Genomic DNA, 27,467 nt, shown 5'->3' with positions numbered 1-27,467 from the left:
AAAAGAAAATTAAGGGACACCAGGATGACATGAGCACTAAAATCTTAGGGCTACCTGACTGCACTTTCTGTAAACACTTAATGGAGTATGACTTATTTGATGCCCCGTCTTAAAAAGATGGTGAAATCTTCAGCAGGTGGTAACTGTAATACTGAAAGAAATTGTTTATAGGGCCAAGAGTAATGATTGCCCTGCATTTTATGTTGGTAGGACTATGAATAAAATGAAAAGGAGGATTTCAGGTCATCTCTCTGACATCAGAAGTAAATGCTTGATTTTGTTTCTAACTTCAGAATATCTGCCTAAATACTTTATCCTTAAATTGTCAGGGTCTGCATATTAGTTTCCCCTCAAGTGTTTGGCCATGCCCGTACAGAATCAGACACCTTGAGTAACATTTTTCCTGTAAAAGCATGATTGAAATTTCTCCAATATCTAGTTGCACACAGGACAACTAGCTTACAGTGACAAGCACTGTCCCCATAGTTGCAAACCAGATACTCCTGACATTGCTTTATATTTTCACTCCAGCTATCTGATCAGTAAAAAAGGATCTGTTGCCATGGATATGAACTTTCCCACTGTCTCCTTTACCAGCTTGGTGGATATGGGCATCCTGAGGCAATGTAGAAATTGCCTCATGCTTACTGACAACCAGTTAATTCTCAAACAAACTGATATGGTATGTGAGAGATGCATTTAACAATGTCAATGGAGGCAAAGCTCTCATATAAAAGTACTTCTAATGTCAATAAGGTTGTCAGTAGTATACACGCTGCAACCATCACACACAATTCAAAGCAGGCATATAGACCCACATATACTGAGGCACTAAAATGTAACCTTCCTAAACCACAAAGACCTCCTAGATGAAGTACACATTGCAAATACCCTCAGAAGCCCCAAATGCGCTCTTTCAAAACAACATACACCTCAACACATAGCACCACATCTCATGGAGCCTCTACCTCTAAGCCCATAAGGCGAGCCACCACACAATCCAACATTCTGGTCATTGGAGACTCCATCATGAGAGACACTGCTGTTCCTCTCAACAGGCGGAGTAAGGGAAAAGGCACGGTGATTTGCTTATCATGGGCTAGGATCTGCCACATTAAGCAGACACTCAGGTCATTGGACCACAAGTGTCAGTATGACTCAGTCATAGTCCATGTGGGAGCAAATGATCTGAGATGTACCTCCCTAGACTATATAAAGAGAGACATCATGGAGCTCTTGAAATATGTGTCTCAGGCTGGTACGAGCTTAGCACTGAGCAGTATTTTACCTTCTCAAAGGATGATGCCACAATATGAACAAAAGATGATTGACTTTAATAATTGGCTTAGTTTCTGGTGTAATTCTAAGGGGGCTCAATATGTCAGCTTGGAAAGAGATGGTCAATAGACCACGCTGCTTTGTCAGAGCTGGTCTGCACATCTCCTCTCTAGGCTTTTGAATATTAACTAAAACATTGGCTTCCCCTATAGTGCCAGCATTAGGCATTGCCAAACTGAAAGTACTTCCGACACAGCAAATCAAAACCAAGAAAATCTAAAGGTATTACTGCTCAATGCTAGGAACCCTAACAAAAAACTCCACTCCCTAGAAGCTCTCTTCACCCTAGAGAATGCTGATGTCTGTGTGGTCACTGAGACATGGTTTAAAGCCATGGAGGGCATACTAACAGTGTAAGGTTATATTGTCTTCCACACATTTAGAGCAGCTACTACCCAGTCAGGGACTAAAGGTGGAGGTATCTCTATTTTACATAAAAAATAAATGTACTTCAAGGCTGGTCAAACAGGACAATGCACTTGAGCTGCTCCATGTTCAAGTCACCATAGGCAAAATCCAATATCACTTCCTTGCCAGCTATAGGTACCCCTCTATGACTCAGGAAACACATACCCTGTATTTAAACTTATTAGAAACACTAATCATCCAACCCAATACCATATTCATGGGTGACTTAATTACTCCACAATTAATTGGGAATACTATATGACACCAAATGTACAGACACAGAGATTTCTGGATTTTGTAAACACAAGCTCCCTGAACCAGGTAGTCAATACAAAAACCACAGCTGCAGGAATACTGGATCTGGGCCACACAAATATGGGAGACTGCTGCACACCCCCTTCTGTAATGTCTTCCCTGGTAAGATCAGACCACAAAATGGTCTCCTTTGATGTAAAAATAAAACCTGGACTCCCAGCTAAACCAGGAATATTCAGGAACTACTCTAAGACTAACCTCCTTCTATTAAGTGATAACCTGGAAAAACTTCAAGCCTCCATAAACCCTGAGAACACTGCTGCCTATGCAGAAATGTTGACTGAAACCCTGCACAAGCATGTTAGTAGCTGCATAGAGGCAGGTGTACCCACCAGGAAGAAGTACAGAACTAACTCAAAAAGCCACCCTGGTGGAATCACAAAATCAATAGGCTGTATAACAAAAGGAAGAAAATCATGGCAAATATTAGGAGGGGCAACACCCAGCAGGATAAAAGCACTCTCATCAAACTATTTAAAACACAAATCGGTAACTGGAGTACAAAAACGAACTCAGAGCAAAAGAAATATTCATTTTATATTCGTAAAGCACAACAATTTATTTCAATAGGCTTTTCGTTCAGCAACGATGGCAAACCTTCCTCAGACAGCAACCAGAAAACCCACCACAGCTTAAATAGAAACAATTAATCATGTGCTAATAACAACTAATCTAATTATTATTCAGTATACATTTAACACAAAAAAATTATTAAGTATGTTAAACATCAACTAACATTAATAAATATAAAACATAAAACCTATAAAACTATTATTAAAACCTATGTTTAATAAATGGGAAGAACTAATATAATAATATAATAATAACTACAGATACAAATACTCCTTCTAGCACATCAAACTTCTCAATTTTAAAATACATGTTAAAGAGACCTTTTCATTCAAACCAGTGGCTTTATATGGCTGTAATTTTAATTGCCATATTAATTCCTTTCACTCTAATAATAACTGGTATGGGCCTCCTTTTATATTAGGAACAATCTGATCTAATATCCTAAAAGAAAAAAGAATGTGTGGTATAGTCATTACAATGCCTAGCTAAGGCATTGGCTAACTTCTTTTTCTTAATATTATACACATGTTCATATATATTATCTTTAACTTTCTTTTGAGTCTCGCCCACATAAAAAACATCATTTAAGAGTAGCATTACTCTTAGTTTCTTATCCCTTGTGATACCTATGGAGGTAGTTTTGTCTTTTGAGCCTTGCCTAAAAAAGGCACTATGGGGGTAGCAAGAGCCTTTGCCAATATCCGAAAGCCCAGGGGTGACAGGCAGCTCACCGCGACCTTCTCCGTGTTCAGCCTGGTGAGCGGGACGTCAGTGTGCCTGACGATAGAGTCACCTATTACAAGTGTATCAGGTGTGTTGTTTAGCCTTAAGGGCTGTGACTGTTCGGCACACTGGCTTTGTGAACTATGTGTTGTGCGTGTTTTGTTTTGGGGTAGCGGTTGCTTGGGTGTCTGCTTTGGAGGTCTCTGCTGCTTAGGCAGATTTTTATTTAGAGCCTCCCAGTATGTTTTTGTGTGTTTATGTGTTTGGTTTGCTCTCGTGGTAGGTCTATGTGAGGGTTCCTCACTAAAAGAATACAGGGCTTAAGTAAAATGTCCAATACGGACCACCTCAAGGATCTATCCCTGTATTATGTTTCCTATAAGCTTTTGAGGGGAGATCTGTGCCTGACATACAGCGCATTGTTAGACCCCACTTTGATGGACCTTCTGCATATCCGCAAAACAAACAGCACCAGAATTACCCCCTTTCTAAAGACTTAAACCTTGCCTGTGATATAAATAGGACCTGCTGAAGAGACAGGTATGTATCCCAGAGATCTCCTTGTCTCTGGAACAGGCTCCCCATCCATGTGAAGCAGAGATCCTCCCTAACCCAATTCACGTGCAACTTGGACAAGTGGATGGAGAACAGGAGATTCATCCCTGGTTTGGCACCTATGTCTCTATCAGACACAGGCAGCCTGTAAATAGTTCATCTCCTCTGCCCTAGCTTGTAAATGTTTCACCTCCCAGACCCCTGCTTACACTTGTCAACGGTGTCAGAACTTGTCAGAGATTTGGGATGCATGGCTGGGCTTAAAAAGGCCCTTGTGATAGTTAGCCTAGTAAACACCTATGAACCTATGAAGCTATAGGAATGCTTTATCCAAACACTTATTAGAACACCCCAGACATTCTGGTTTTAAATTTAATATTCTGGACTGTGTGAAGATGGATGAGCTTGAAGGGGGCATCAATGGTGTTTTAGAGAAAAAGGAATTATGCCGGCAGTTGAAATTAAATGCATTCAGAAAACTAGGACTTAACTACTATTGCTTTTATAATAGTAAGTTTCCACACAATCTATAACATTTTTTTAGGGAATATGTGAGGAAATATTTTTATGCACTAGAGGTACCAAATATAGTAAAAAATAATAAAAAATTATGTGTAGAACGTGTATGAATATATATATATATATATATATGTTTAGTTACTTTAACCTCAATTCTGATTTGATTAGATTTAGTACACTCTTGCATCACACCAGAAATTTAAATCATAAATTCAAAGCACACATTTTTATGCCGCTATTACCATAAAGTATTGGTATAATTCCCTCATTTAGCATACTGCTGCATGCTCATGCAGACTCATGCATACACCTGCACACTTTTATACACATTACTAGTTTACTTCGTCTACTGTTTTCTGTATTTTTGTGTGTTTTTTCTACTGGTTTTCATTGCATAAACATGTTTTGGGGCTGTAAACATGAAAACTGTCATGGTAGGTATTTTTTTTTTCTCTCGACTGCAAAGCACTGACATTTTCTCTGAGTTGTAAATAACTATAAACCAGAAAAACTGGTGGTATTTTAGTGCTCAAATCAACGTAGAAACAACAAAATCAGCACTAAAAGTTGTGAGTCCGAAATGCTCTTTAATTGACATAAAACAACATAAAAATTAAGCGCTTTCGTCAGTAATGCCTTGACTTCATCAGAATCAAAAATCTTTTTCAGACTCGCAACTTTTAGTGCTGATTTTGTTGTTTCTTGTAAATAACTATGTTTATGCACACTAATACATATAGATGGATGCTTATTAGATATTATTACACCAATGTTGTTGTGTCTTTTGGCTTTTCCCGGTTAGGGGTTGCCACAGCGGAACTCCGGTCCGCTAATGATTGGCAGTAGATTTTTACATGCCGAGTTGCCGGCCCTGATGCACAACCTTCAACGAAGGTACGCCCATTCACGCATGTCTCCACACAGAAGGCGCTCTTGCTGAGAATCAAACAGGACAAAGTCTTACTGTGAGGCGACAATGCTACCGCAGCACCACCACCGCAGTTACACCAATATGTAGTTATATTTATACTGCTGTAATTAGATAATGTTTATGATTAGATAGCTATGTGCAATATGTAGTTACATTTATAGTGTTCTAATTAGATAATGTTTATGGTTAGATAGCTATGTGTGTTTTTTCTTGCAACTATCTAGTTAGCTCTATATACTTATCTACCTATGTATATGATTTTAGTTCTTGTCACAGACCTGATGAAGACTTTATTGCATTAGTTAGCCAAAAGCAATTTTAGTTAAAAGTCAGTCTTTTTACATGTATGTTATGCTTTCCTTAATACCTGATTTTGGAATGTGGGTTGCAAATAGCTAGGTAGTGTTTTCCTTAGTTAGGATTTAGTTTGATCTAATCAGTAGTAGTGTGTGGGGGTGCGTACTTGCTGTTCTTAAATGCATTTTTATGACCCTGTTTATATTGTTTGCCTGGAATAGGCTGGTTTAAAATTAAGCAATACATATATTTCCCACACCTACTTCTAAGTGCATAAAAGCCGATAAGTTTAACATTGTAAAGTATTTCTGATTTTTATTTATTTATTTATTTTTTTCCTGTAAAACAAAGCATCACAAACCAGGAAAAGAGGACATCCTTCCTCCTCCTGACATGACTGTGGGATTACAAAATGGGTGGGGAAAGTGAGGGGGAGAAGGATGGAGATGGGCAGGTTTAGGAGGGTTGTGAGAGGTGTGGCCTTGGTTTGGTTTTGGCCACAGTGAAAGGTGACAACTCTAATGTGGAAAGCAGAGCATGTGGCAATGAATACTAACAAACATGGAGTCTCCAAAAACAAGCTATGCATGCAATTGAAATTCATGCTTGGAGTAGGTGTGTCTGTAACCATGAGAGCAAGTACTATGTAGTTGTTAATCAGTACTTAAGAACTGCTGCCAGAAAATGGTATTTCCTTAAAAAGTGTAAATTGAAAACAGCTTTGTTCAAAATAACATGTATGGTATTGAAAAAATATGAAAATAAATTATTGAATGGGTCTGTAGAAGTGAAAAAATTGAAACAGTAAAATGTAAAATGCATCTGAAGCAGAGAAGTATGAGTGCTAAGCTGTCTGAAAAATATTGAGAGTTTATAGACTAGATACTAAATTTAAATAATATGCAACTGCATAGTGTGACATCTTGTTAAAATGCTGTTAAAATTTTAAGGCCATTAACATAACACTCATGTGTGCCTTCTGTGGAAGGTTGGGCACCGGGCTGGCAACTCGACACTGTAAAACTCCACTGCCAATCATTAGCGGACAGGTGATCCACTGTGTCGGCTCCTAATCGGGAAAAGCCGAAAGAAGAAGAAGAAAAAGAACATAAATATTCATCTGAGAGCTAATGGGCACATTGTTACATGTTTTCACCAACAGGTGGGACCACTGCGTCATAAATTGTTGACACTCAAGTAGAAGATGACAAAGTTCAATCTTCTGTTAAAACACCTGTACTTAAAGTGAATTCTCCAAAATGCTGTGTTATGCAGCTTGTGAGAAGCAAAAGAAAAATGTTAAAATAAATTTGTCATGTAATACAACACCCTGCATGTGTTCAAAATAAGTTACTCTGTCATAGAAGTATATCAGGAACTGTGCAAAACCACAAAAAAGACTGCATGCGTACTATGCTGATTTGTTTATAGGCTTATGAAACTTGCCAAGAAAATATTAAATGCATATAAAGTCTGATACAGTGCAAGTGACATGTACTTCAGTACTTGCAGTACTCAAAAGTAAGGCTGAGCAATAGTTGAAACAAATGTTAAGCTTTGGTGTTATAAGAACCAAATTGAGCCAACAAATTATGGACCCTGTTGTGAAGAAAGATAATATTTGCATTTGAACTAGTCAGCAAAGTTAAACAAAGGGTTGAAGGTTGGCATAATGGTTAATCACTGCTGGGAAGTACAACTAGCCTAGGATCATTAACCTAATAATCACCCATTCCTGCCAGTAAAAGTTATCTCAGCACTGAAAAACATTCCTTTTTTTCTCATCACTAGATGGAAATCAGAGTTTCTGTTAGCTAAAGCTATTTGTAACTAAATGTGAACAATTAATACACTACTAGGAAACTACAGATTCCCTAGACTTCTGTTTAACATTTCATCAAAATCAGAAGCTTTCCAAAGGACTGCTGCCCAAGTATATTAAGGTTTGATATTTGTTGTAGTCATACTTGATACGATACTGATACAGTTGATAAACAGATCAAAACATCACAATTTCAAGTTGTGACGAAGAAATATAAAATAAGACTGAAAAATATGAAATTCATGTTTTAAGGTCAGGTTGCCGAAAACTAATGCAAGATAAATCCCAGTCAATAATCCAACTGCCAAGACCAGAAATATTGCAGAGCTTTCTGGGAATGATGCAGTGCCTTTCAAAGTTTATACCTACAATTATATGATAAGTATGCCCCACATAAATATATTATAGCAATAGATAGCTGGGAAATAGAACTGTGGATATTAAAGTGTTGTGAAATGTTTTAGTACTTCAGTGTTAAATGTATGTGATTTGAGTGCATCAGCTGTGTTATAAGTAGATATCAGAATAGTTTTGAGCTGTGATCCTACAAAGAGTCCATGCCACATTCCTATGGGTCAAGGGCAAGCTCAGATAGAAAATGAACTTTAAACAGTGCATACATATAAGCAATTTCATGAATAAGTCTATGATAAAGCATTGCGGGTAGAAACAGACAATAAACCCTTGCAAAGCATTTTTGCAATGTTTTTATATAGGGTACCTCTCATACTGCAGAGAATGTTACATAGTTTCAGAAGTACTAGCTCAAAATCAAATACAGCCCAGGGAAGGAAATGCTTACAATATAGTACAGCATATTTACCAGAGAAACATAAAGACTTTCTTGTGAAAGAGCTAGAAATTTGTTGTGTAGTACTGCTGCTACTAATTAAAGAAGAAAGCATAAAATAATTTCAGAGATATACTGACACAGAACTGCAGTTATTGAAAAAGAAACAAGGAAAGGCTAACCTGTGCAAACAATTATAAGTAAGAAAATAATTTCTTTTTTTCTTCCAGTGAAGAAATGTATTCTTTACAAATGTCAATATTCAAAGATGGCAAAAATAATATATCCCTGTAAACTTTGAAATAAATGCTTCAAAGGATACATGAGCCATCTGGAAATAGTAACGTGCAAAGAAAGAGCAAAAATATAATATATTGACTGGGAATGCTAGTTCAGATAGAGCAAGTATTGTGGAACTGCTCAACATGCAGGACATGTTAAAACAGCAATTGAAATAGATAATAGAATACCCACTAAAACAGGGAATGCTTCATCTTGTCACATCTGATAACGAACATAAAAGTGAAGAATGTAAAGTCTTATAAAAAAGGGTGTAGTAATAACTACTTGGATTGTCATTATACAATTTTACGATTTAGGAATACTCCCTCAGAAAGACTCATATCCTACTGATGTCTGAAAGTCTATCCAAAGCAAAAGAAATGTCATGGAGAGAGCAACAGAGACAGAAATACTGTTACGATAAAAACAGCATGAGACTACCAGCGTTATAGTCTGGAGAAAAAGTAAGAATAGCAAAAACTACCAACATTTTTGTAGCCTGAAAAAGAATCAGTTGGCTAAGGGACATGTTGGTACATGGATTATTTGCTTTCCCAAATCTACCAGTACCTAGAATGTTGATGGAAACAGGTACAATCAAATGTGGGAGATGTCCAGTGTGTCCACACATTGTTAAGTGTTTTGAATGTATTAATAACATTTCCTTTATTCACGAAGATAGATTTTCATGTGAATCAAAGGGGGTAATTTACATTTCGAGTTGTCCTTGTAATATGTTCTATGTGGGAGAAACGAAAAGGATGTTTCGGTTAAGATTTATGGAACATATTAGGGACATTAAAAATTGTAAAGAGGAAAAACAATTGCTGCTCAGTTTATGAAATCACATAACAATGATTATTCATTACTGAAGGGAAGCATTTTAGAACAAATTAATTGTTTTTGTATGGATGAAAATTTTTAATGGAAAAATTTCTATATAAAGAAAGTATTTACATTCTGAAATTTAATGCAATGCTCCCTATGGGACTTAATGGGGAATTGAATTGGAGAAGTTTGCTTTAAGGGGTAAATGGTTTAATGAGTTAATTAATTATTTAATGGATGTATAATATTTATAAGTTTGATGTTTGATGAGATTTGTATTCCAAGAAGGTGTTTTCACCAAGGCGCTAGAATTAAAACTGTTTTATCTGAAAATTTGTGTTTCATTTGGATCCTGGTTGTTCATCTATCGAAGTGAGGAGTGGTTGTGTTGTTGTGTTATATTCAACTATGTCTTCGGATCCAAATGTAGATATACTCCGAGTGTTAAGGGATGAATCTGTCTCTTCATTGGGAGCAGTTGGTGGTTTGGGATCCTTGATGAGGTCCCAAAGAACAATGGAGCAGTATATGAATTCTCAAGCAGCTATAGGTCCAAACCAGGACAATAGAGCAGTGAGTAAAAATGTTGGACCTTTATTTGATGTGTTTGTCAATGAGAGGGCTAAATGCATAGTTAATCCATTTATGGCAGTGGGATAAACTCTAACCACCATTCCGGTGGAGAAGAGAGAACTGTGTGACAAATTTGAAAAACTGTTAGAGAGCGAGACCCATGTACACTACAATATTTTGGGCCTGAAGAGGTATATTGAGCTGGACATTACTCCAAGGGGTCTCCATTTTGTTAAAAATCTGAGTACTCCGTTTGATGAAAACTGTCCTGCAGACAAGCAGTTCAGGGGCCGTTGGTTGGCAGCTTCACATAAATGTGTAATGGAGTGGCTACAAATTTTGCTGGAAAGAGATGAATTAAAACATAAATAGCTGAAACAAGTATTGGCAACTTTATCTAATACCATTACTAATTCTATTGGGGCAGTGAATGTGAGTAATTTTTTAAGCAAAATTAATACTAAGTTAAGCACATTGGAAACTGAATTGGTGAATTATAAAAAGAAAAAAAATGGTGAGAGATGTCAATGATTATGAGGGAGGATGAGCTTTCATGACGTCAACCAATCAGCATAGAGATAAACCACAGAAGCAATATGGCAACAAGAAGCAGAAGTTTTCAATGTCGTTTGTTTCGTTGGAGGGTTTAGGGTTAAGCGATACCACAGAGAACTATGAAGAGGACTATCCGCCTTTACCACATCCACAACAACCATTTGAGCACCAAAACTGTTTTCGGAACCATGCAGGTCAACAACGTCAGGACCAGAAATGGAGTGGGCATACTGCCCACAATTCAAATGGCTTCTACAATAAGGACTATAGAAGCGGACAATATAATAGTAAGAAATTTAAACATTAATACATGTAATGTACAGAATGATGTTACTTTGAATGTAGTAAATTTGTCCAACTGTAATTTAACACAAGAACAGTATACAGTTTTAAATTTAGGTTTGAAGTTTATTGCAACGGTTATTCCATGGATGCATGTTTTTAAACAAGAAATTTTTAAGTTTATCCGTAAATTACATTTAAAATGTTTTTTCTCTAACAAAGGAAATAATGACAATGAAATGAATTTAACTGATGAATTTTCTGATGAAAGTTTTTTTTTTCATGTAATGAAGATGATGAGCAGCAATGTGATGAAGATGAAATGACAAAATGTAATGCTTATTGTTTACTGAATACTTCCAGTATCCCAGTAGGTGGTAAGTTTATGCCTCCTTTCCAGAACCAGAGCATCTCCCATTTCAACTCAATGGTTAATTTTGAAGGTGGAAATATATGTAGGGAAGTATTAGAAAATAAAAAAATGCATTAACTATAACTTAACTTATAAAGAATGGAAGGCATTAATAGAGCCCCAGAATAATAAGGAGCTAGTAATTAAACCAGCGGATAAAGGTAATCGAATTGTTATAATGAATGCCATACAATATCGTGGAATGTGTATGGAACATTTAAGTAACCAAGAAGTATATGAGAATAGTGAAAAATCAAATCTTAGTAAAGCAATGGGGAAATATAATAAACTGTTACAGAAAGGTCTGTGTTTAGGTTATTTCTCAAAGAAGGATGTGGAAAGTAAGTTGGCAGCTAATAATAAAGAATTAGCAGTATTTTTTTGTTTGCCAACAATCCACAAAAAAAGTTTGAGAAAACCTCCAGGAAGACCGATTGTATCGGCATGTAACTATTTTTTGCATAATATGGGTTTATTGTTACATAAAAAGTTACTTCCTTGTGCAAAGAAAACTTCTTATATACAGGATAGTTTTGATTTTCTAACAAAGATTGCTGGAATTGAGTGGAAAAGGGAGATGTATTGGATTGTGTTGGACGAGAGAAGTCTATACACATCCATTAAACATAGTGATGGTTTAACTGAAATATCATATTTTTTAGGGGACAACCCTCTGTCTACGTTCATAATAGAGATGGTAGACTTTTGTCTGCAGAATAATTTCTTTCATTATAATAATGAAATGTATAGACAGAAACAGGGGCCCCCATGTATGCAAATCTTTTTATGTCCTTCTTTGAAATAATGTTTCTGTTTAGGCAGGAATTTATGATACAACATGTTAAGAATTATTTTCGTTACATAGATGATTTGATTTTTGTGTGCGAAGGAGGGGCAGAAAAGGTTAATAAATTTATAACAGAGATGCACCAGAATCTGTTTGACCTCAGTTTTGATGGTTTACAACAAGGAAATAAGGTGTATTTTTTAGATTTGGAGTTAGAGGGCAAGGAAGATGGTACCATTGTAACAGGACTGCATAGAAAATGTACTGATGGTAACCAGTTTTTACATGCATCTAGTTGCCATCCACCCCATACAATAGCTGCCCTTCCTTATAATGAATTCTTAAGGTTGTGAAGAATTTGTAATAAGGAAGATCTTTTAAAGGATGAAATCTGTAAATCAGCTGATATGTTCATAAAGAGAGGGTATAGTCCAGATATGGTTAACGAGGCAATATAAAGGGTATACTATAGGAATTTAAATAATCAAAATAATAGAAATAAAATAATACATGAGATGGAAGAAGGGAAGTTAAATCAAATGCAAAAGATTTATTTTGTCTCTATGTATAACATTAGAAGTAAGGAAATAATAGGGATGCTGAGGCATTACTGGGAATTTTTGATGCATGATAAATTTTTAGTAAATGTTTTACCAAGACATCTCTTGAGATTGTATGTGAGTGGAAGAAGCATAAGGAACATGTTGGTACATGGATTATTTGCTTTACCAAATCTACCAGTACCTAGAATGTTGATGGAAACAGGTACAATCAAATGTGGGAGATGTCCAGTGTGTCCACACATTGTTAAATGTTTTGAATGTATTAATAACATTTCCTTTATTCCCAAAAAAAGATTTTCATGTGAATCAAAGGGGGTAATTTACATTTTGAGTTGTCCTTGTAATATGTTCTATGTGGGAGAAACAAAAAGGATGTTTGGGTTAAGATTTATGGAACATATTAGGGACATTAAAAAATGTAAAGAAGAAAAAACAATTGCTGCTCATTTTATGAAATCACATAACAATGATTATTCATTACGGAAGGGAAGCATTTTAGAACAAATTAATTGCTTTTGTATGGATGAAAATGTTTTAAAGGAAAAACTTGTGGGACTTAATGAGCAATTGAATTAGAGAAGTTTGCTTTAAGGGGTAAATGGTTTAATGAGTTAATTAATTATTTAATGGATGTATAATGTGTATATACATTTGATGTTTGATGAGATTTCTATTCCAAGAAGGTGTTTTCACTGAGGCACTAGAATTAAAATTGTTTTATCTGAAGATTTGTGTTTTATTTGGATCCTGGTTGTTCATCATATCCTACTGATGTCTGAAAGTCTATCCAAAGCAAAAGAAATGTCATGGAGAGAGCAACAGAGATAGAAATACTGTTACGATAAAAACAGCATGAGACTACCAGCGTTATAGTCTGGAGAAAAAGTAAGAATAGCAAAAACTACCAACATTTTTGTAGCCTGAAAAAGAATCAGTTGGCTTGGCCAATATCCTGTGTTATAAACAAGGAAGGTGGAAAAATGTACAGCGGGAATCACATATGCTTGTAAAACACAAATGTGTTGAAGTTCAAGGAAGAACAGCAATCATGCTAGTCACAAACAGTGGTGCTGTGTAAAAATACATGTTAGAACTGTGATTGTTAAGGGTTGCAAAAAGAGGCCCTGAAGTCACATCACCAAGAAAAGTTCAACTACAGCAAGACATGGCACCAAAAGAACATCTGTTCATTAAGAACAGCTCTTTTTACAAATTTCAAATGCTTTTAACAAAATCAGACAGATACTTGGACTGAAATAAATGTGCACAGTTATCCATATCATGGTAACAATATACATCTGTGTCTTATGCCATTGGTTTTATAAACTCTGATAAAAGACAACTGTTACACTTTACTTTTTTAGTCAAGCTCTTCAGAAATGTACATAATGATTTAAATAAAAGTATTGGTCATATATCATGGTGTGAGTGTGTGTGTGTGTGTGTGTGTGTGTATTTTTGTGTGTTAAAATATACTTTTTCCACAATGACAACTCAATAAATTAATTTAACTTTGTAATGTTATACTTTAGCATTGTGGCATCATATTACAAAATAGCTGTCATATAAAACAGTAATTAAACTAAAGATAATGATGTAAAACGTAGTCTGGGTTATTAATATAATAGCCTTTCTTTCTTTGACATCACAGCAACATTTTCAATGAAGTGGCTCAGGTTACTGGATTCTTAGTGTTTCAGGGCATTTTAGGCACCTGAAAGGTTGTCCTCCTTTTCTAGAGGAAAGCTAAAATGAAAGGCTAGCACAAGTTAGGCTACAGAAAAATGTACAGTTGGCTGCATGCCTGAGCTTGCACAAGATTCATGTTTCAGTTTTGTTACGTATCTCACTGCTAGGCTTACATGTGCCTGGATGAGGTCAATTGTAACAACCTATAACGGTAATTCTCTTAGAAATATGTGCACAAAAAATATTGCTTTGACTACACCCTCTTACTGAAATGTGCTTGCAGATCATATTTTTGGGTCCCTGCTAAATTATCGAAAAGACTGTTCAGCGAACGGCATTTTTGGTGCTCTTACATCGAACATGCCATTCACCGAACTGTTCATAGTGAGATCGTGATACAGGGACGATCGGGAAATTTGCCCTTTCCTGACTGTAATGTGATCTCAGATTTGGTATATATAATTAGTGGGGGGTGTGGGGGGCATAGCCCCTCACAAGAGCAGAAATTGATGAACGACGTATTCGATGAAATGCCATTCGTTCACGGGAGCTTTCGATAATTTAATATAGACCCATATTCTTACCCTTGTGAAATAAATACCTTACAGAATTGTGTCTAATGCGTCTGTTAGTATGGCACTGTTGATTTAAGCAGTATGGTACATGTACAGCTTTATGACTTGGTTTGAAAATCTCTTTTTTTATCAGACCAAAGCTAGAAGCTCATCCTTGAATGCAGTGGCATGTATGATCTTAAAGGTTATAAAAGAAAGACTGAAAGAAAGAAAGATTGTCTGGCATTATTATATAAAACTGAGGCTATGGGCTGTTGATGAGCTATTTCAGCAGTCTAGTGTTTGATACCCTTAGTCCCCATTGGCATACTCTGTGACTCTGAGCAAGTCAAATTACCACTCAGTGCTCCTGGACTGAGTTTAAAAAATGGCCCATGTAGATCAGTATTCTACTCTAATTAACAGATAAAATTAATTAATTAATTAATTAATTAATTAATTAATCAATTAATTAATTAAAAGAATTAAAAAAGCATATCATAATGTTCAACTAGCCAAATGTCAGTGCTGCCATAATGAGGTTATATTCTGTGCTATCGGTGGTAAAGTGAGTAAATGGATGTGGAAGAAAGGCAAGCAGGTGTAGAAAACATAACACAACACAACACAAAATATTAAGATCAGTCATACAGTTTAGAATATTTGTGGCACAAAGTTGAATATGCCTACTACTGTGACACAAATGTGAAAACCTAAGCTTTCTGATCTGGACATTTAATCAATAATGCTGGAATGTGTAGAGAATGCATTCACTATATAATTTCGAAATACTAAAATCATGAATTTCAGTATTTCGAAATTATAATACCGAGAACCCGGAATCCCGAAAATAAAAAAAAAAAACGAGAACCCGGAATCCCGAAAATCAAAAAAAAAAAACGCGAAATTCAAACATGCACCTACACTACACATAACATAACATCCCCCCACAACCACACACACTAACTTAAACTATGTATATGCAGGGGGGCAAGCACCCCTCTGCACCCCCACACCCCTTCCTATATATTCTAACTCCGAGATCGCACAACCAGCCACACAAGCACAAGTCACATACACACACACACATTTTACACTCCCTCGCACACACACTAACACACTTACATCCCAAACAACACACACATACACAAACAAACACCACACCACTCACCCTCCAAAACAACAGAAGCGCTAATTCAAAGTCTCCGTACTTCGAGACTGAATTTCCCGCTTCTGCTGCTTCGGGATTCCGGGTTCTCTGTATTATAATTTTGAAATACTGAAATTCCTGATTTCAGTATTTCAAAATTATATAGTGAACCCATAGAGAATATATTGTTTTTTTCAAATTTACTGTGCTGTATCTTTCAGCTTCCACCACAAAGAGTTGTATACACCTGCGAATGTGAAAAAAGGTATATGAATAAGTTGAAATTAAAGCTTACCTTTTCTCATGAAAGGAGTTTTGCGGTCCATCATTTCTGGGGGGACCAGGCTCCAATTTGACATTTTGTTCTCCTTCATTGATTTAAAGCTGGAATGTGCTACAACAGAATCAATTGCTTTTTCATCCAAGTCCTTCTCCAGAAATTTGCATATCTTAATCACTGAACCTCGGGGATCCTACACGAGAAAACACTTTTTTGTTTTTTTTTTTTAAGAGAAAATACATGGTTTTGAGCAGAAAGTGCCTGTGCATTCCTCCTTTGCTTTCATTCATACATAGTTATGCTAGTTATGCTGTAGAGTTATGTATAAACATTAATAGCAGACCTAAAAATAAATGTAGTGAGCAGTGGAAAAGAATAACTACGCAAAATTTACAAAGTACTACAATGCAATACAACATCACAATAAGAACATGAAGCACTGTGACAGCAATGCTCAAGTGCAAGTTGCCAAACTACAACACAAGAGCCTGCTCAGCACACAAAATACACACACATTACAGGAACGTTGTCAATAAAAAGTTATGTCCCAGAAAGAAGTGACTCTTGGCAAGAGCATATGTGTATCAGCAACGAGTTTCATTGCACAGGTAGGACAAATCTATACTCATGGTACTAAAACAAAATTGTCTGGGGAGCACTTTAAGTAAAATTAAGCACCGATTCCAGATCATTACACCTGTGTAATAGCTACAGTGAACTTTTATAAGGTTCATAAAGTCATTACCCAAGGCAGGAAAATCAAATAGAAGACTACAGATGTGAAACAGTGAGTGCCTCCTATTAATAAATAGGCTATTCAGTGACCTATAGCAAAATATCAATACATGATTTATAATCAGTGACAGGGATTCCTGGTATTACTATGAATATCAAAAATCCTGAAACTTATTGGAATGAAACTATATGGATAGAAGTAATTCGACTGCAAATGTATACACAGTAAAACATTTAATTATCCATTTTATTAAAGATTCATAAGTAGTCATTTCAGGAGAGCACTGAGGAGCCTAAACCAATTTCTCAAATGCCCTGGAGCACTGGTTAGGTGACTTTCCCAGGGTTATATAATGGGCAAATAGAGGCTGATGGAATCAAACCCTGGATTACAGGAAGCACCTTGTTAACAACTTATAACCTAATCCTATGTGCTGCCAGACTAGTAAGGTAAGTCACCCTTGCACCTCTGTGTAGGGGGCTGTGTTCTCCAATCCTGTATTACTATACCACAATACCCTTAATGAAATACACTCATTTGAAAGTCACTCAGCACACTAGATCAGGGTGTTGGAGTATACTACTTGTAGGTTATAGGGGACAGACCCCTTTATGTAGATATGGGGTGGAGTTGGTGAATTCCCTGTCAAGTATTTTCAATCATTTGCTTTCAGTCAACTGGTAATCATCATTTTGGTATTCATTCTAACGTCAGGAGTCTGAATCCAGACATCAGACCCAACCCACTTTGGTTTCGTCAAGGGCAGATCATGCCTACTCAGCCAGGTGGACTTCTTTGAGAAGGTCACCAAAGCAATGGATGAGGGAAAATGGTTCAAACTGCCTACCTTGGCCTGGCCAAGGCATTTCATACAATACCCCACTCGGGCATTATTGACAAACTCAGGAGGTTAGGTACAAACTCGTATGTCACCCGGCAGATAGCCAACTGCTCAAAGACAGGACTCATGAAGTTAGAATTGGGGACTTCACCTCTATAAAGAGGCCAGTCACAAGTGGAGTCCCTCAGGGATCAGTCCTTGGACCGCTCCTTTTTGGCATTTACTTCTCTGAGGTCAAGGCCAATGTCAGTGGTCTCCGGCTGACTAAATTTGCAGATGATTGCAAATTAGGAGCTGTCATTTAATCCCATAATGTCAGAAATGTTCCCAAGGAGGGGATGACACAGACAAACAACTGGTGTCAGAACCATGGACTTAAACTAAATGCCATGAAATGCATAATAGTATCCTTTGGGAAGTCATCCACCCCTGGTAACTATCATACTGACAACACACCCCTTAGAACTGACCCAGTAGTCAGCGACTTAGGGACACACATAAATAATAATCTAGCTTTTGACCATCACGTGTCTACAGTAGTGAGGAAAACATTCTATGTTACGCAACTTATAAACAAAGGCACAGCATCTAAGTTAAAGGAAGTCATTGTTCCACTGTATTTGGCATTCATCAGACCTATCATTGAGTGCAATGCCCCCTTTGGTGTGTGCCTAACCAGGCATATTCAACAACTGGAATGTCCACAGATGTTCCTCACTAAAAGAATGCAGGGCATAAGTAAAATGTCCTATGCAGACTGCCTCAAGGCCCTATCCCTGTATTCTGTCTCTTACAGGCTTTTGAGGGGAGATTTATGTCTGGTATACAAGGCATTGTCAGACACCACTCTGATGGACCTTCTGCATATTCACAAAATAAACAGCACCAGAATTACCCATTCTAAAGACTTAAACCTAGTCTGTGATATAAATAGGACCTGCTGGAGATACAAGTACGTATTCCAGAGACTACCCCGTCTGTGGAACAGGCTCCCCATCCATGTGAAGCACAGTTCCTCCCTAACCCAATTCAACTGCAACTTGAACAATTGGATGGGACAGGAAATTTATCCCTGGTTTGGCACCTGTGTCTCTAATGAACACAGGCAACCTGTAAATAGTCCATCTCCCAGGCCCTGCTTGTAAATGTTTCATCTCCCAAACCCCTGCTTACACTTATCAAGGGTATCAGAAGTTGTTAGAGATTTATGATGCATGGTTAGGCTTAAAAAGGCCCTTGTGGTCATTAGCCTAGTAAACACCTATGAACTTATGAACCTATGAACAATGAAATTACCAGAAACAGTGTAATTTGGATAAATAGAACATCCACCTATGAAAACAAAGCATGGATTTTAACGCAGTTGCGGGACTGTATGATTATCCAAGAAGCAGTGTTACCTGAAACATTTAGTGAACGACAGTAGGGTTATTTTACTGATGGATGTTAGAACCTATCAAAAGGAAATGTAATCCAGTGTCAGGTATACATGTATTTATGTTACTCTACAATTTGTCCAGGTGGAAGCTAACTCAATACATATCATGAAAAGGAAATGTTTAAACAAACTTGATAGGTTAAACAAAACCGGCTTTGTAAAGGAAATACATAATTTTCATTCAGTGCCGTTACATTTGTTCAGAGACAAATACACAAACACAAAAAAGGATATGCAAGATATTGTTCCTAATAATCATAGCACTTTCCAAGCAAAAAAAAAGAGGGAGAGAAAGAAACTTGCAAATTATATGCATTCCTAATCATATAACCACACAGCACAAACATCAGTTTGATTTCCATTGAATTTACTTCCTGATCTCACACAATTGATTCCTTAATCTGGGAACATCTAGTTTGTCAGTAACCTGAGCCAAAAACTGGGGCTTATGCAAGTATCACTTACTATTTAAGGCTACATTATGATCTTTTGTTGCTCTAACAAAAAAAAAAATACAAGCAATTGGACATATTATTTTATTCATTGGTGGAGTAATCTAATTGTTCATTTACTTGACTTTTAGAAACTGAATCTGCTTATATAAAAATTATGGTGGTGCACAATTAGACATTCAGAGTTCCTTTTCTTCAGTTGTATCTCATTTCCAGCAGCATATAACTTGAGTGTAAACCTGTCTTCCTTGCAGGAAATAATTAGCTCCATTAAAATGATCTTAAACAGAAACAAATGCCTTTTGTGACTATTGAATTAATGAAAGCTGGTACAGCTATAAAAGAAATAGTGGAAAAGCTTGAAAATAAGTATTGGCATTCAGTCTACTAACATTTTCAAGTCCTTGAGGACTCTGAAAACTGGAACCTAATACAGATAGAGTTTCTTCTGAAAGACATGCTACAATTAATAATCTAGGAAAATGCAAGTCTGATTATGTGCAGACTTAGCTCCTAAACCGGTTTGCATTAATGTTAAGACTGAACTGTATTCTTTTTTTTTTTTTTTTTTTTTTTGTTTTGTTTTGATTTTTGTTTGCTTGTTAAACTTTGATGTAAATCTGGTTCATAGGTTCATAAGTTCATACTAGGCTATCTGCCCTAGGGCATTTATAAGCCTAGCCAGAGTGTGTTTGGCTTTCACCACCCATTTTAAATTAATTTTGCTATGCCTTTTTTTGAGGTTAGTATACTGTGCCTCTGTCTAACAGTGACACAGAAGTGATAGCCGGGGTAAACCTACGATCTCCCATCCACTCATCAAGATTCCTCTTGAAGAGAGTCAATGTGGGACTCTGCCTAACCTGGACTGGGATTTTATTCCAGAGTGAAGGGAGCCTCTGGGTTATGAATCTGTCCCTCCAGCATGTCCTATTTATTTCAGTGCTGAGGTTCAAGTCTCTCGAGCGCGTAGCTCGATGGGATTTGGATTTTCTGAGGTGCAGCATGTCCATTAATTCTGGGTTGAACATGGCTTTATACGTCAGGCACAGATCGCCTCTGAGCAGGTGGTATGCCACTGAGTAGAGCTGGAGTTTCTTTAACCGGGCAGCATATGGCATCTGTTTGAGCCCTTTGATCCTCTTGGTGAGGTACTTTTGGGGTCTTTCCAGTTGCTGCAGGTGTCTGGTAAGGTACATCCCAAAATGGGCATTGTACTCAATTATGGGCCTGATGAGGGATGAGTAAAGAGGTACGATGACCTCCCCTGATCTAGATGTGAATCCCTTCATGATTAGGTGGGCTATATAAAATGTTTTTCTAACCACTTTGGCCACGTGGTTGTCAAATGAGAGTAGGTATGCTTTTAGAAGGCTATGGATTAGGGTAGGTGAGCTGGTCTGCTGACCCTTTTCAGTCATGACCAGCATATAAAAGTACCTAAAATATATCATAAGTCAGTAATGTAAAGCACAGTAAGCTTAGTACATCAAACTAGTAACATAACGCATTGTTAGTAAAATGCATCAAAGTAGTGCAATAAGCCATTTCGTTTTACAATATATACCGGAAGAATATTTATAATGCAAAAAAGATTTCATGCAGTTATGCTGCAAATATTATCTCAGTGTCTTGAAATTTGTAATAGTAGTTTGATTGTTCACATTAAAAATGTCTTATGAACAAACATCATCATTATAACAAAACTGGAGCTAGTATTATGTGTTATGCTTATCTTAATATCTAGCTTACTAAGAGGCATGATGTTTCAGTCTTCTAACACAGCTAAAGAGTACTTGGATAAGCAGTGCTATTTTAAATCAAGTGGTAACTGCTATATAGAATGGGAAACTGGGCTGGTATAATGGTTACACTGTTTACCTCCTATTCGCAAGGTACAGCATTTGATTTCAATCTTTGAAAGAGAAATTGCCTTGGCTTAAAATGGCCTGCAAGGGCAGCTAGCATAGAACCTACCCAAGAGAAAAGATTTATGAATCAATGAACAGTGCACATCTTCTTGTGCATGTAAGAAGGAAAATATTTTGATTAACAGCATGAAATTAGGTCATGGAGTCAGAAATTCATTTATCAGCCTACTGCTCTACATTTACAATCCAATAACATCTTTATCAAAACCCATTAGAGTTTTAAAAATAAATGCCTGTGAACATTAGTTCTGTCCCCATCATACCTCTCAACCTCTTAGGGCAAGAAATCTGGACAGAGCCATAAATAATGTGGGCAGGGCGGCCAAAAATAGGGACAATTTTTAAATATTGCTCTTACAAACTTAGAAACTTGATAGAATACCATGTTTTGTGTTAGCATGAATGTCTTGAAGGGAATGAAAACTGAAACTCAAATGTCTGTATTATTTTCTGACTTCAGTCTTTAATGACTTAGCAAAATCTTATCAGAAAATCACAGTTTTATGAAAATGGACCAAAAATATGAAACAAAAATCTGGACATTCTCTGAAAATCTGTACAGTTGAGAGTTATGGTCTGTGTCCCTTCAGGAGCAGGAGCTGTGCCACAAGGCACAAGTCTGTGAACTTTTAAATTGAGCTTTAATAATAACTGAGTCATTATACAATGTAAGCAAATTTAACATTAAGACCCTTGCTGTAAATTAACTTTGACTGCTCAGATGTATCTGCCCTGTGCTCGAAATTGGCTCTGACATTACCCCCAAAGGAATAGTCTTTGCACTCTAAGGACCAAGTAGTCCTTGCACTCTAAGAACCATGTACCAAACTGGCCACTCTCTTTTCATGTGATCTTTATATTACACGTTACTTCATATCTCTAGCTTCTTAGTGTCTCATTTCAGTAAATGAAAGAAAATCTATTCTACTTTGTGCCTCCTTGCTAACTGTTGATTACCAGCTATAAACCAATTGCTGTCTGTAGTATATGGCCTGAGTGTGGGGATCTCACTACCCCCCAATCCTCACCCACTCTACCTTAGTCTACCACTATACTTCCTAGGTACATCTGTCACCTGCAACATCCATTTCCTATACCTCCCCAAAACCTTAGTGCTATCGTAGAAACACTGCTGTTTCCTTTCACCTATTTCCCAACTTCCATCTAACATTTAATATCAGTCCCAACAGCCTTTCTCCCTCCCTTAGTGCTTTGCACCATATCCAGCCCTATTCAGACTCCTGCCCAGCACTAACTCTAAGTCATTCATGAGCAAATCTCTGTCTTCCATTCATTAGGTTCATAGGTTCGTACTAAGCTAACTGCCCTTGCGAGCCATTTTAAGCTTAGCCAAGTATCCCTTGTGAGACTCAAACCCTGCACCTTGTGTTTGTAAGCAAACACCTTAACCATTAGGCCACCCTCCATCCTTTAATCTGCTCTCATCTACTACAATCAGATTACTAGTTATATCTCATCACTTCCTCTATAAAATGTTTCAGCCTTTCTCCTCAACTCTCTATACTGCTTACACCCTCTACCCTCAATCTCTCTACATCCCTACGAAATTAAAGCAGTACTTTTTGCTTTACTACACTTCCTTCCTTACCCATACCAATCCTACACTGTTTACAGACCTCCACCTCATAAAGTCATCCTCATTCATATCACTATTCCCCACATCTATATTATTAAACACTTGCATATCTTAAAATCATCTATAACACTACAGACTAAACACAGTCTATTATTCTGCATTTCGACTTCTACTTTTCCCATACAAACCCTTCCTACTTCCTATCTTAAATATATCTTCATCCACTATCCTTCAAACCTCTCTGTTTCTTACAATTCAGAAACATGTTTCACCTACATTTCCTCATATTAGTATAATTTCTCCTACTTCCACATTTAACATTCTACCAATTCCCATTACCCTCAAAATTCCTGCAAAACTCTGATACTGTGTCCACAAAGCAAAATACTTTTGAACCTCATCTTCCAATCATACCCTATCAATATTAGCACTCATATATCCTACTACTCAAGTAATTATACCCTATCAATATTAGTACTCATAGGTTCATAGATTCATAGGTTAATAGGTGTTTACTAGGCTAATGACCACAAGGACCTTTTTAAGGGTTAGCTATGCATCTGAAATCTCTGACGAGTTCTGATACCCTTGATAAGTATAAACATGAGCCTGGGAGATGAACCATTTACAGGTTACCTGTATGCATCAGAGACATAGGTGCCAAACCAGGGATGAATTTCCGGTTTCCTATCCAATTGTCCAAGTTGTACTTGAATTGGATTAGGGAGGAACTCTGCATCATATGGATGGGAAGCCTGTTCCATAGACAGGGTAGTCTCTGGGATACATACCTATATCTCCAGCAGGTCCTATTTATATTGCAGGAAAGGTTTAAGTCTTTAGAATGGGTAATTCTGGTACTGTTTGTTTTGTGAATATGCAGGAGGTCCATCAGAGTGGGGTCTGACAATGCCCTGTATGCCAGGCATAGATCCTACTACTCATGTACAATTACCAAAGAAAAATATATTTACTCACAAACTGAGTATTAAACACAAAATCAAGCAAATATGCCTCTATCTGTACCATTATGCCTCCATAACCATAAAACTTAACAATAGCATCGACCCAAGCCTAAGCCTAGGCTGCCTACACTTTATACAGACACTGCAGTTATTGACCATCCATGTGACTAATCAAACTCTTGAGGTCCCTACTCAATCAAATAACCTCCTTCCACATTTCTCCTTCCAACCACTTCCCAAAGATAACATTAAACCAAACTTCAAATAAAGCCTACTACAACTGCCCCTGACAGAACTCGGTAAATATCTCAAAATAGCAGCTGAGCTATTGTATATCTAGTTGCAATTCTGATAAACCAATCCATATCTGAAAACAAATTCCCCTCGCTATGGGAAATAATTCATTATTATACCGCACAAGGGTGGAATTATTACAGATCATTTAAACTATAGGCCAAATGCCATTTTATCTCCTCCATCAAAAATATTTGAAAAATGTTTTCATATGAAACTTCTCAACCACCTAATCTATAACCAGCTTCTGTCTTCAAACCAGCACTGCTTCCATTCTCATCACAGCACAACCACTGCTTTGATGAATCTTAACAAAGTCAACACACACAAAAATTATGGAAGCTTAATCTCCACTAGCTCCCCAAACTTATCAAAAGCTTTTGATACTATATTACACCAGAAACTCCTACTGAAACTCTCATCCTTGGGGCTCACTGAATCTTCAATGCAATGGATCCCTAGCCTGTAGTGACCTCTCAAACAGAGCACAAGCACTGAAATAGAAAAATGGCTTCTCCACCTTCTTGCCAAGAAGTATTTGTGTCCCACAAGGATCTAAACTTGGCCCTATACTTTTCAATATCTTCATCAATGACCTCTACACTGCTATAAAAATGCTACTCTAATTCAGTTTGCTGATGACTCAACCCAAACTTGTCTGCGAAATCTCTCTCTCTCTCTTTAAACTCCAAGACCTCACACAACTAAGTCTCAACTACATTTAAACTGTGAAAAAATAAATTGCTGCTCTTCAACCCAAAATGCATCTTTCCCAAAACAACTTTAGTGATTACTGCCTCTGCCAACAATGCCATGACAGAAGTAAACCATACAAAATTACCGGGTGTGGTCCTAGATGATCATTTGAAATGCAGACACCAAGTATCATGCATGGCTAAGAATAATCATCAAAAACTAGGTAGATTATACAGAGTAAAAACCTAACCTACCTCATTGACATAGCCAAATGTATAGTGTCTGCATTCTTACTGCTTGTCTCTCCTCTGTGTTGCTCCAATCTTCACTAACCATCAAGTCTTATAACTATATGAACTTAAGAAATTATATGATAAAATAGCCACATTTCAATAAACTATAACAGAACACACCACTGCCTAGACCTCAGAGAATGAATGTGGATAGAACTACCACATCCCCTAGTTCTTTCTTGGCTAACTACAATACACAAACTTCTCTATAAGCCAGAAAATTAGCCAGCCCTTACCAAATTAATATCTCATTTCTATTCTCCTAATAGAATTTTTATGCTCTAGAGAAAACTCACTAATCACTATAACCAAATCCTCTAATATTGCAGGTGACTCTGTATTCAAATAGTGTAGCTAAATTATGGGACTACATCCCAGTAACACTAACTTCCATTCAGAATGACAGCTCATTTAAAGCACAACTAAAACTTCACCTATCAGATCACTGGATCTGCTCCTGCACATCCTCAGGATAAGTTCCACTGTTATCTTCAGCTTGCCATATCATCAAACCATTAAACCATTTCTTTCATTCAGAATATCATGCTGCACAACAAGTTTTCAGCAATACCTCAACAGTTTTACTGTCATCTCCTAGCCATATACATACAGTGGATATAAAACGTGTACACACCCCTGTTAAAATGCCAGTTTTTTCTGATATAAAAAATGAGACCACAATAAATAATTTCAACACTTTTCCCACCTTTAATGTGACCTATAACCTGTACAATTCAATTGAAAAACAGACACATCTGTTAGGGGAAAAAATATAAAAAATAAAAAATGTACAATATGCTGGTTGCATAAGTGTGCACACCCTTAAACTAATACTTTGTTGAAGCACCTTTTGCCAGATCCTGCCAAAGTGGAAGCCATTCAGGCATGGCCTGCCCCTGTAACCAAAAAACAGGTGAGGGTATTCTTGGGGACAGCAGGGTACTACAGAAAGTTTGTCCCCAATTATAGTACCATAGCTGCTCTCCTCACAGACCTGACAAGGAAAAACATATCAGATAAGGTAGTGTGGATCCCAGCATGTCAGCAAGCATTCCAGAAACTTACCCCCTGTGTTAGCCAGTCCAGATTACAGCAAAGAATTTGTTGTGCAGGTGGATGCTTCAAACCATGGGGTGGGGGCTGTACTCAGCCAGGTCTCCTCAGAGGGAAAAGAGCACCCAGTGGTATATCTCAGCCAGTCTCCATCCCAGGGAGGAATGCTATGCAACTGCAGAAAAGGAATGTCTAGCTATACTGTGGGCACTGCAGAAACGTCAGCCTTATTTGTATGGAAGGAAATATCCCTTAACATGTTTACATTAAGCCAGCCAGCAAAATGCCAAGTTACTAAGGTGGAGCCCAGTGTTGCAGGCATATGATGACAGTGCAGCACCACAGTGGGGTTAGCAGTGCCAAAGCAGATGGGGGTCTCAAGACAGGGAATGGGGTGAGGTATTCCTAGATAGCCAACCCTCTCAAGCAGAGTTTCTCAAGGGTCATTTGGAAAATTAGCTTGAGTTTTTGGGGGTGAAGAAATGTCACACTGCCAGCCCAGCTATCGAGAATTTTTTAAATAATTCTATGTCATTTGTGAATATTGATGTGATTCATACAGAACTGTATGTTATGTACTGAGCTAAAATGTAACCACAGCATGCCCTGTTGGCTTAGAACAGAAATGTATGTAAGCTATTGTAGCTGTGTAAACATAGCTGGCCTTACGCATAGGTCAACTAGCCGGCTGCCTAGGGTGCCACTCGAGTAGGGGTGCTTTACCAGTATTTATTTGGTGTAAGTAGACCAGGGTGGGGGCACTGGGTGATATGGTGGGGGGTGCTGTGGAGCCCTTTTGCCTAGGATACCAGTTGACCTAAGGCCGCTCCTGTATGTGAATGTATATATTTTTAACAGTGGCAACTGGAACATAAAATGTTAACTTGAAAAAATTTCAGAGAAAATATCTGAAATTAAATTGTTTCATAATCACATAATAAAAGA

The 27,467-nt window shown here is 37.2% G+C and overlaps 1 protein-coding gene across 2 annotated transcripts in view; it reads right to left on the bottom strand.

The window, feature by feature from the left end:
• The window catches only part of LOC122809728 (sulfotransferase 2B1-like), a 395,124-nt gene that overhangs the window by 31,306 nt on the left and 336,351 nt on the right, over positions 1-27,467 (bottom strand). For both annotated transcript variants that reach the window (XM_044081447.1, XM_044081438.1), the window contains exon 6: positions 16,242-16,419. In XM_044081447.1, the coding sequence (XP_043937382.1) occupies positions 16,242-16,419 (178 nt within the window). The remainder of the gene's footprint in view (positions 1-16,241; positions 16,420-27,467) is intronic.

The sequence above is a fragment of the Protopterus annectens genome, chromosome 1.part1 (genome assembly GCF_019279795.1).
Source record: "Protopterus annectens isolate FY-2018-M chromosome 1.part1, PAN1.0, whole genome shotgun sequence".
NCBI classification, from domain to species: domain Eukaryota; kingdom Metazoa; phylum Chordata; order Ceratodontiformes; family Protopteridae; genus Protopterus; species Protopterus annectens.
The sequence above is the reverse complement of the archived record's forward strand: the minus strand, read 5'-3'. Positions and strand labels throughout refer to the sequence as shown.